This window comes from Strix uralensis, chromosome 2, assembly GCF_047716275.1.
Source record: "Strix uralensis isolate ZFMK-TIS-50842 chromosome 2, bStrUra1, whole genome shotgun sequence".
Taxonomy (NCBI): Eukaryota; Metazoa; Chordata; class Aves; order Strigiformes; family Strigidae; genus Strix; species Strix uralensis.
The window spans coordinates 7472213-7483217 of record NC_133973.1 but is presented as its reverse complement, the minus strand read 5'-3'; the positions used below and the strand labels follow the sequence as shown (position 1 = coordinate 7483217).

Sequence of the window (11005 nt, the reverse complement as noted above, 5' to 3'; positions counted from 1 at the left end):
CTGAGGGGGCCGCCGGAGCCCGCCCCGCAGCTCCATCAAGGCCCCGCCCCCCGCCCCGCCCGTCATCCCGCCTCGCCGCTGGATTGGCCGCCGCCGCGGGCCTCGGCTTTTCCAATATGGCGGCGCCCAGCGGAGCGGCGAGCTGCGAGGACTTCGCCGAGTTCCAGGTAACCCGCGTGGGGCCGGGGCGGAGGGGCGGGGAGGGCGGGGGTCGGGCTCGCTTCCGCCGCCTGCCAGCGCCCGGCGCGCTCCTGCCGCCACCGCGCGGCCCCGAGGGAGAGTGGCGAGGTCACCCCTCCCCGCAATGGTCGGGATGCAGCGGCGGCGGCGAGGAGGGGGCAGGGCCCGGCCTTCCCCTCACGTCCCACGGCGGAAGCGCGGGGCCCTCTCGGGCAGGGAGCGGGGCGGGGGATCCCCCTCTCGGGGCTCCTTCCTGGGAGCCCGCTGTGTGGGAACCTCCGTGGGCGGCTTCATGGTGTGAAGTACCACGCGTGTCTCCAGCGGCGTGAGCAGGGTCCACCTCGGCGGAGGCAACTGGCCTGTTTCTCAAATATCTTGCCCCACAAAAAAAAGGCGGTTTTGCAGTCGGAGTTACCGTCCTGCTGCAGGTCGTGCCCGGTTTCCCGCCTCGAAGCGTTCCCGGGTGGGGATGGGGCCCTGGACAGCGGCCCCCCGGCCTGGCGGTAGCGCGGGCGGGTGTCCTGAGGGAACCGGGGCGAGCAGGGCCCGGCTGCTGCGGCGGGGCCGGGGGACTTCAGGGGGTGGTAGTTAATCGGCACTGACTAGTCCTCTCCCCACCTCTGGCCTTGGCTGCTAAGGAAACGAGTTGGTTTGCAGCAGGTACTCCTGCACGTGGAAATTGTTTGTTTGGTGGGGGGTTTTCTGCTGTTTGTAAGCAATCTACATAGTTTTCTATTAAAAGACTCATGCAATTGCGTTGGGTTTTTTTTTTTTTTTTTGTAGTAGGCTTTTCTCAGAGATATAAGCAATTTTTTTTTTTTTTTTATACAGGAGTTGCTCAGGGTGATGAGGACGATCGATGACAGAATTGTCCACGAATTAAACACTACGATCCCGACAGCTTCCTTTGTGGGGAAGATTGATGCCAGCCAGACGTGTAAAGAGCTGTACCAGTCTGTGAGTGTGTGCTCCTCTGACTTCCAGCTCCCTTCCTGGGGTTTTGTTATGTGCAGTGGCCAGTAAAGCCTCCTCAGTTTCTAAGAAAACCACTGTCTTGATAGATCGTGCCTCATGTATCTGTTAACTGACATGCTCGACTTCTCTACGCACCTAAACCACGTGCATGTAACAGCTACTTCGGTTTAAAACCACGCAGGGAACTTATTTGTGCTGCAGTACCAAGCCTTCCAGGTGTGCTTCAGGCTTCAGTGGATGGTGTCGGCCCAGTCCACTCCTTTCTTTTAGAAATGGGTGCTAGCACGCTTTTCCTGCTACTTTGCAGGACTCCTCCTTGTTTGTAATATCTTGGACTTTGGATCACGTTGGTAGCTGCTGCTCAAAGCAGTGTCGCTTTCAACATGCAGATTATAGAGTCAAAGGGATTTCTATAGGCACAGCAACACCTTGACTTTAGAAAGTCTCTCTTTTAACTTGTAACTCGGAGGTTTTTACTCTCTGCTGAGTTGTTGTGACTTTCTTTCTCTCCCCACTTAGTTGATGGATGCTCACACCAGCAGAGAGAGAATCATCAAAAACTGCATCGCTCAGACTTCCAGTGTAGTGAAAACTCTCAGAGAAGAGAGGGAAAAGGCCCAGGATGACGTAGCATTATTAAAGCAACTCAGGAAAGAGCAGACAAAGGTGAGTGGTGGAGCTTTTGAGAGATCACTTAGAGAGGAAGAAGAGGGTGTGTTTCCCAAGCAGAAAGACCAGTGTGATGGAGACAACCTGAAGGGGACTCCAACTGACTCACCCAGTCTTTTCCAAGGCTCTCGTTGGCTGGGTTTGTAACAACCATGTGCCCTAGCCCTCAAAACAGAGCTGCTTTTGCCCTGCAAGTGGAGCATTTTTGGAGATCCGATGACACAAATGCCGTAGACAAACACGTGTGTTTCCCCGTGGTGGCTCTAACCTTCACTGACTGACACCACTTAGCCCCACCTGGGGCTTGCTTAGTCCTTTCAAAATGCCTGAAGGTTCATTTTGCCTTCTTGAGATCTTGTCAAACTAGTATGTCTGCAAACAGCAGGTATGAGTGCCAAGATGCAAACACCAGAAGATAATGAAATATGGCTTTTATATATGTTTCTTGCACCACGTGGTTACGCAGCCTTAAAACTGTCCCTTTTCATTGTTGCCCTGAGAAGCATCGTTCTTACTTGGCGTATTAATTGGAGTTTCTGTCCTCTATGAGGAGCTGCCAGGCAACCTTGAAATCCACTTAACCAACTTTCTTTATTGTTTAGTATTTCTTGGATTAATTTTTTTGAGTACCTTGTGATGGTGTGAGAGAGACTTCTGGGTTTACAGAAGGCATTTTAATGTGCAAACGTCCTCTCAACCTTCTGGCCTCTGGATGAAAACCAGAGGTGAACAGAGGTGATCTAGATGGAGGATCAGAATTGGAGAAGGGAATCCCACTGAAGTTCTTTTTCCTCATTCCAGGGCCTCCTTTATAGGGGAAAGGATACCACATGTGTAGCTCTAGGAGCAGAGATTAGCAGGGACGTGAACTGTTCCATTGATTTCTCTTCCAGACCTGCTCCTCATGGCTCGTGTTTACTTTACGTTTTTTTCCACACTGTATGCTTGCAGCACGTACTAAATAAGCTTATTACTTTTTTTGCATATGCTGGCTAGGTGTGTCTGTGTTCAGCAGTTTAGTGAGCCTTCCTCTGTTGAGGACTATCTTAACCAGGGTTTCTAAACTTCGCGTTTCCAATGTAACACTGAGTTCTTCTCATAACAGCCAGACATCCCACCATCATTTATATAAATATATACATATAAATGGTCCTGTATCCTGGGCGTGGCTTTCCCTGCTGCAGTACTACAAGACTTGGAGATGGGTCTTGAAATGTTGCTTTTGCGGTGCTGAACTACCTCAAAAATCCACTTACCACGTACTTCCAAGAGGAGCCTGTTGTAGCCCCCGTTTCAAAGAGCAGCTGGATGCTGATGCAGTTGTAGTAAAAGAGTTTCCTGAGGGGATGATTTGAACTCAAACATCTGATTTTTCCCGGGCACTGCGTGAGTGAACTGTTTGTTCATGTGCTCTTCAGAGAAGTGCTCTGTCACGAGCTCAGATTTAAGGAAGCAGGTGACAGGCAAGTGGTTTTATTCTTAAAGCTTCACTTGTGGAACTGCTAACAAGCATCCCTATTAGTTTGGAAAACTAGAATGGTAGCTTAGTATTTTCTACAAATTTTGTTTGCAGAGCCAGTTCTTTAAATCGTTTAATTATTGAGCCCAAAACCTATCACTGAAACCATGAGGAGGATCACAGTGATAATGTTTAATAATTGGAGGTAATCTCAAATGTTAAAAGCAATCCATGATTTGGAAACATCCCAGAAATCTTTTGATGAGATGGCCTCAAATTTGCAGTTGGACTTTATGAGGTGTAGTCCCCCGCTTTTTTTTTTTTTGGTTCTTGTGTGAAAGTTGTTTTTCTGTTTTTCCTACAGCTCAAATAACCTATCTTGATAGAACACATCCTACATTTAAGATTATGCATTTCAAATGTATATTCACTTGGTTGCGATACTGATCTGGTTTCTCTTGTTATTTGTGTTTCTGTTACCTTGCTAATGGTACATATTGGAGGACTTCATCCAAAATTATTACTTTGAGGTCACTGAATAAGAAAACTTGGAGTAGTGTCAGTCTGGCAGCCAATTGTTTGAATCCGCTTACATTAACACATCATTGGATTATCGTATTAATTTTTTATCATCTTTACTTGAATGAAGTGTCAAAATATCCAACCAAATAAATTCTGGAAATCCAAAACATACAGTATCGTGATTATTAGCTTTATCAAGTGAGTTAGGAAAACTTGTTAAAATGTCAGAGTATATTTTAGAAACAACAACAAATCCTCCTCTGTAGCCATGTTGATTGATGCTATATTGGTGTTTAGGTCTGTAACTCTGAGGAAAAGGCTAAAATAGTAGTTTTACTTAGGCTTGGTGTCAAAGGCAATTAATGTGACAGTCCAGATGATTATAAACCTATTCACATCCTCCAGCAGGAAAAACCTTTCTCTGAACTGCCAGGGATCTTCTGGGTTATTTCATAGAGACTAGTCCTGGTCATCTAGTCTCTCTGTGGATGCTGGGTTGTTATTTCAAACAGTTTGAAGTCCTGTTGAGTAGGTAAAAGTCCATCCACCAACTGTAGTAGCTGTGTGTGTCTGGACATCTTACTTGGAAGGTTTTTGATGGGATTGCTGTCTTGGCTTGCACCTCTGTTCACCAACTCTAATTGGAACCATGTCTTTGAAATGGATAAACTCCGATCGTCAGTCTGTTGCGTTAAAGACTCCAACAAAAGTACATCCTAAATGTAGGGAAAAAATGGCAGATGGTTCTTATATCTCCTACTATTGCTTCAGGGCCTTGTGGCAGGGTTAAATTACCACAGGTCACCTGAACACAACTGTCACACCAGCCCCTTGGAATTTCTAATGGGTGCAAAACAAAGGGATTTCTCATGGATTGAGTGAGTGCTGAGGAACTGTGCATTGTGGTAGCTCTTGCCGGAGCTTTTGCATCTGTGTAAACCTGATTTGTCCTACTGTGATCACATAACATTAACTGGTTCAGATAGCGTGAACATACGTGGTCTGTTCTTGTAGACCCTTTTTTGGTCAGTGCACAGAATAGACAGCAAAGGAAGCAGAGAAGCTCTCTTTATGATCTTAATTTTAAATCCAGAATCTGAGGTCTGTGTTCAGTCCTAGCTTTGTTGGCAGCTCCCTATACTACTCTAATAATGCCTGTGTGGAGGAATTGACAACTCAGGGCTGCAGAGCTAACCCCAGCACTGGCATTCCCTGTGCCGAGTGCTTGAATTAAGTGTAGTTATTTTTGTCTGTGAAGCCATCAACGTTAATCAGTTAATTGCTGGCAAATCTTGACGGGCAATATTTAAGAACAGAGCGTTAGTAATCAGGACCTACCTCTGCCAGGCTTGCATGGCAAGTCTGCCTTCACCATGCCCTTGCAGACTTCGGTCTCCCTGCGTATTGGCCAGGCTTTCAGGAGGATTACGCATCGTGCCCTTCAGTTTGCACTATCGGAGGGGACATGCAGCTGGTCCTGGGGTTGTGGTCTAGAAAGTTGCCACTGTAGTAAATAATGACGGCTGCAGGGAGGCCTGTTTGACAATAACCCTCTTTCTGTTACTTTCTGCAGTTGAAACTGATGCAGTCGGAGCTGAATGTTGAAGAAGTGGTAAACGACAGAAGCTGGAAGGTACTCAGTCATTTAAAATAGCGATGATGTTCTGTCCTGACAGACAGTCCTGCACTGGAGATGTGGGACTGGTGCCTTATGAGGCAGGTTAATTAGAAATAGGGGAGGGCAGTGCTGGGGAAAACGTTTTAGGTCAGTCATTTTCCCAGTTCTGGATGCAGAGATCAAAGCTTTTCAGCTGCACTACAAAGAAAAGAAAAGCATCTGATTTAGAGGGGAGGAAGGACTGTGGAGTACTCCCTTTCTCCTCTTGCCTAGTAGCTAAGGACTCTGTAGACTTCTGTGGTGACCCTGTCTGAAAAGCTTTGCTGGGTCTCTAACAATGTTGGAGTGATGAGTCGTTCAAATTTGTCCGTGTTTGGTAATGATCGGGCTTCTGAGCAGAGGCCAGAGGAGGGTGGGGCTGTAGAAGTTGAACCTTTTCCTGATAGAGCTTCTGTAAGTCCAGACTGATGCTCCCTGGTGCAAGGGGCAGGCTTGCTGTTGCTCTCCTGTGTCAACAGAGGGGGCAGATCACCCTCTGGATTGATGGCCCCAGCCACTGTCTTGTTACAAAGTGATTTTAACACTGAACTTAAATTCTGAGGTGGCTGTATTCTGTCACTGCAGCATTTCACATCTAGCATCCTCTTCTGGTTTGTTGCAGCTTTTCAGAGCTTTCAGTACTGTGTAGAGAACCTCTTGCCCTCTCTAAATGCAAAAAGGATTTTTACGAATAGCTAGTACTAGCTGCAGCTGTCTTTTTAATCTCTACTTCAGGATTTTAGTCCCCTAGATTGCATCAGTGTAAAGGCAATACAGCTCTAAGTCTTGTGTATTCTTGGAGGTCTAGTCACCACAGTAGAGCTCAATGCAGGCTGATTAGATGAGAATTTACATGGTTGTCCAGGTATGTTTTGCCATCAGTACTACCTCTGTATTGTCTGAAAAAGCTAATCATGCTCTTAAGCTTAATTAATTTTAAACCAGTTCAGATATGACTAAGCAGCGCCACAGCCTTAACAACATGCTGCAGGTTACCAGTGGCAAATATTTTATGGTGACTCTGCTCTAGGGGGACAACAGCTGCTTCTGTCTTCATTCTGAAGCTCAGAATTGGCACTAAACTTAGCACTGATGCCAATAATTTCCTGTAGGTGCATTAAGCTTTTGCTAGTGACAGAAATGTCTAATTTTTTCTGAAGATGGAGTTGGAGAGTTTATAAACGGTGAGGTATGCATGGTGCAGGGATATTTGAGCATTTAGCTGCCTGTAAAAATATGTCACGGAAGGAATTAGAACCATAGTTGTGAACTGAATGCAGTATGTTACATGGAAGTGGTTATTGGTTTGCAGGTGAGGAACTGCACTCTATTTTACTGTTGCAGACTTTTAATTGGAAAGTACACTTATATATTTACATTAACCCTAACCAACTGAAAAGTGATTGGAAAAATCTGATCAGGAAACAGTTATTTTCAAACACACACTGTGGGTAGCTGTTGCAATAGTGGCATACAGAAAGATGCTGCTTTATAGAAATGCATGCAGTGGAATTTTGTTTGGCTGATACCAAACAAGGAATTGACTTCCAAAACAAGACACTTGCGTTAGTCCCTGTACAGCACCTCCACAGTGGAGTTTGTCATTGCAGTGTTTTGTATTAATACGTAAAAGACAGCAGAATCAAACTTCTGCAGAGTAACACAAATGTTAAGGTTTCTCAGACACTGTTTTTCCTGTCTGAAAAATTAGCGTAGCATTTCCCAGGTAGACTGATGGAGTTAAGTGGCCTGACTAACACACTGAGATCTGTGGGTCAGTGATCCTAAAAGTAGGAGTTGGTTAGTAAGATTGCAGTATTGATCTTCCACAGGCTGCAGAGTCATTGTTAAAGATGCTTTAAAAGTTTTCATGACAGCAAGCTGGTTTGTTGTTTGATGCGAGAGTCCCTCATGGTGTCTTAGAGTGTATTTCCAGTACCCTTTAAGACATATACGCCCTTAAAATGTCTGACAGACAATGGACAAGAGTGGTGCAATTTGCTTAGTATTAAAATGTTTCTGAATGGGAACCCTTTGTGGCTCTTAATTTCTACAGTTTCCTCTATCACTTATCTGATCTCAGACCTTTACATGCTCTTAACTCTTCCAGAGGTGTCCATTGCATGTGGTAACGTAATGGGACAGGCTGGCTGCGTGTGTGTGAAAGAAACTGTATCACAACTTTTGTTTTCTGCAATATGAAGCAGTTTTTAATATGTGTCTGTTTCTTAAAGTAAATTAAATTTGAAAATAAGTTGAAAATTACTCAAAAATTTTTAAGAATCAGTGCTAAAACTAATGCATGCTCCAAACTTCACTTTTGCTGAAGTTGCCGTATGTTCTGAACTCTGAATAAGGAGGTGAGCTGTAGAAGATTCTAGGAAGATACAGTTTAAAATATATAAAGTGATGCATAACTTCCCCAAAATTACAAGACCACTCACTTTGCACGTGAAGCCAGTGGGAGAGTTCATGAAACTTGATATCCTGAAGATCACAGGCATTTGGATCTGAAAAGTCCCTGGACAGCTCGGCAAAACTCCTGCTCTTGCAGGAGTGCTGGTGGGGCAACTAATAACTGCCAGTGCCTCAACTTGGTGCTAGGTGGTGCTCGTGTCGCTTTTCAGGACGTGCGCTGGACAAAGTTTGGAGCCAAAATCGCTTGTAAAGAGCACCTGTAACTTTTGTGGAGCCTATGTGTTGTGCTTTTGATTCAGACTGCCTTACTTTAAATAGTCACATTTTCTTAGGGTAAGCAGTCTGCTTGACAAGGCCTGCAGTTCAGTCTCTAGTTCTGTGTCCTAAATTTTACCCAGGAAGCTGCCAGAGGTGAGAGCAGTGTGCCCTTTGCAATAGGAGGGCTGACAGCATCAGCACCTGTGGTTAGATAAGTAAAAGTGCAAACCTGGCTTTCGAGAGCCCTTGCACCTCTTCTTAGCTGTCACAACAATGTAAAATGCGTTTGCTCAGGAAAGAGAAGAATACAGTGTCCAAATTTAAATGCCAGATTGAATTTAACAGAACACAGCTGGTCAGGAGCCTTCCACTTCAAAAAAAAAAAAAAAAGGCATTATCATCTTTGAGGATGACAGACTACCAGGATTATAAGCCTGCCTTATCTGAGGGAGAACACTTTTAGTGCTGTGCAGTCCCCCAGCATCAGGCTGCAAACTCTGGATTCACTAAAGCCGGGAGAGAAGGTGAATGGAGACAGATGCCTTGGTAAGTACCATGTATTGGTACGGCAGGGCTGGGCAGCTTGAGATGGGCGCTGTGCGAGGAGGTAGTTGCCTGAACTAGCTCTGAAGTTCTGCTCATCTCCTGGATGAGGGCTGATTTGCTTTTGCTCTTCTGTTTTGGTGTCTCAGGTATTTAATGAGCGTTGCCGAATTCACTACAAGCCTCCGAAGAGTCAATGATGTGGGGTATTTTCCATCAAGGTGGTCCATAACCATGAGAGCCAAACTGGAAAGAGACCTTGGGTGAGCTGTATTGGGACCCTCCAGAACCAGTAGAACCCAGTCTTATTTTGTTTTGGACCTACTTAGCTGAAATATCAAGGTTGAAATGATTCTCCTGTAATTAAGAGAAAACAACTCATCTTTTGTACAAAATATGTGAACAAATGAGTTTTATAGTATTAAAATAATTTTCAAATGGAATGCGAAACTGGCATCTTTCTTGAATTTCTACAGCTTCAGCAGTCCTAGAGGGGAAAAAAGTGTGAAAACCAGCCTTGAGCAGGGACGAGCCCTGAACTGGTGCTTGCTAAACTATCAGCGAACGTGGCGTGTTTGTGCAAATAACCAACTAAAATCTGAAAAGAGGTAAAAATTACAGAATGATCAGCAAGCGTAGATTCAGCATCCCTGAAAGTAAGAAGCTACCGGCGTTGTTCTGAACTACTCAGCACTAGCAGCGCTGGTTCAGAGTTGCATGTGGATACAGGTTTGCCATTTTCCCACAAAACTGACAGGCAGCGTCTGTTGCATGCTGGCCTTTGGTCTGTGTTACCAAGTTCTGGATTTTTTCTTTAAATAGGGAACATGGTGTCAATTAAAACCACTTTGGGTTGGCGATAAAGATATGTCTCATTTGGGAATGAGACAGTTAACTATCTGGTGGCCCCATTTTTGTCCCTCCTTATGAACCTTTATAATTAATTCTATAGGTGAATTGCATTTTAACTGAGAAAACAGCTGATCCTTCTACAGGTGAATTGTATTTGAACTGAGAAAATAGCTGTGTATATCTGATCCTGTTGATTCTGGCCACAGTGGTGTATTTAGAAAGCTTTAATGCAACACCGCTGAAGCAACACAGCGTTTAAAAGCAGATAAGTAGGAGGAAAGCGGAATTGCTATAATCATACCTTTATTTTTTACTCACGCTAATTGGCTGACAGTCAAATGACAAGGTCTGCTTGGTTGCTGGCTGTTACATTACTGCTTTGTTGCTAGCTGTTTTACTACTTAGTGATAAGTCTTTAAGAACCATTGAACTTGAACAGAGCCTTAAAAATACAGGCCTTATCTTGCAAACACTTTGGAATTCAGTAATGGCACTGAAATGACTATATACTCTATACTCTTATTTCCCTAAATGCTGTGCATGTATGGGAGGTGGGAAGTAAATGGAGGAACGTACCTGTGTTACTGAAAGCTGACTAAACTCTGTTCAGCATCATCTGTTTTATAGTTCTTTGTCCAGTAGAGACTCGGACTACTTGGCGGCCTTTATTTTTAGGCAGCAAAGTCATTTATTCTCACTTTTCTTTGAGAACGAGGCAGAAATTTATTTTAAGTCTTCGAGGATGTAAATCCTAATGTTCAAACTTCATTTTTTTCCCTTTTTTTCCCAAGGTACTGCAACTGCTCTAAGCAGAACTTTACTCCAGTTGGAGCGCTCTTCTCACTCTTGAAGTATTCTCGTCATTTTTCTGCAACTCTGACAGCAGAAAGCATATTTGTTCTTCAGTGGTTAAATTCTTGTAATTGTGTAACCTCAAAGTGGAAATCAAATACTGCTCAGAACTGTGGGCTGAATTGCCAGTAACCTAGTTTCCACAGGAGGTGGTCCACTAATGAGTTGTTGAGAACAGTTAGTTTTGATTTCAAATACTGACCTCTAATATAGGTGTCTAAAATATTTGTTCTCTCCAGGGCTTGGATTTACAACTGCAGGGACAAATTCTCCTTTTAAGCCAGTTGTATGATAGAAACTTCTGCTGGCGTGTATAGAGTTGGCATCACTGCTCTTGAAATTTAAGCTTGTATTGTATATCTGTAGAAACTAAAGATTGTAATGAGAATTAATCATTGTCCTCCTCTGTCCATCCAGATGTTTGCTCAGCTGTTGTGGGAAAACTTCTTCACTTAAGCAGATGCTGTGAAAATGACCTGTGAAGTGGATGTGTGATATATACACAGATTTTTTTTTTTTTTTTTTTTTTGCAGTAGACCAGCCTAGCATTTCTTATGAGAACTATGGAAAAAAAAAAAACCAAAACCCAACCCCAACATAGCACTATTTTTCCTCTGAAT

At 44.2% G+C, this 11005-nt stretch overlaps 1 protein-coding gene across 3 annotated transcripts; it reads left to right on the top strand.

The window, feature by feature from the left end:
• Positions 1-81: 81 nt before the first annotated feature.
• On the top strand, positions 82-10928 carry MIX23 (mitochondrial matrix import factor 23). 3 transcript variants are annotated; one of them, XR_012626790.1, is made up of 6 exons: positions 82-167; positions 1012-1137; positions 1675-1821; positions 5379-5438; positions 8831-8944; positions 10803-10928. XR_012626790.1 is itself a non-coding variant. In XM_074854027.1 (5 exons), exons 1-5 carry the CDS (start codon positions 117-119, stop codon positions 8879-8881), a joined length of 435 nt encoding a protein of 144 aa, XP_074710128.1. In that variant the 5' UTR covers positions 82-116; the 3' UTR covers positions 8882-9124. The 3 variants fall into 3 exon arrangements, 1 of the variants encoding a protein (XP_074710128.1); XR_012626791.1 differs by lacking the exon at positions 10803-10928 and adding an exon at positions 9158-10796; XM_074854027.1 differs by lacking the exon at positions 10803-10928 and having other exon boundaries at positions 8831-9124.
• Positions 10929-11005: the final 77 nt, after the last annotated feature.

What these genes read in the sequence shown, in the direction of transcription:
- MIX23 (XM_074854027.1), top strand. Translation starts at nt 117, where the DNA reads ATGGCGGCGCCCAGCGGAGCGGCGAGCTGCGAGGACTTCGCCGAGTTC. An exon ending in GTAAAGAGCTGTACCAGTCT is followed by an intron (nt 1,138 to 1,674) that starts GTGAGTGTGTGC and finishes CTCCCCACTTAG; the next exon opens with TTGATGGATGCTCACACCAG. An exon ending in TAAACGACAGAAGCTGGAAG is followed by an intron (nt 5,439 to 8,830) that starts GTACTCAGTCAT and finishes TTGGTGTCTCAG; the next exon opens with GTATTTAATGAGCGTTGCCG.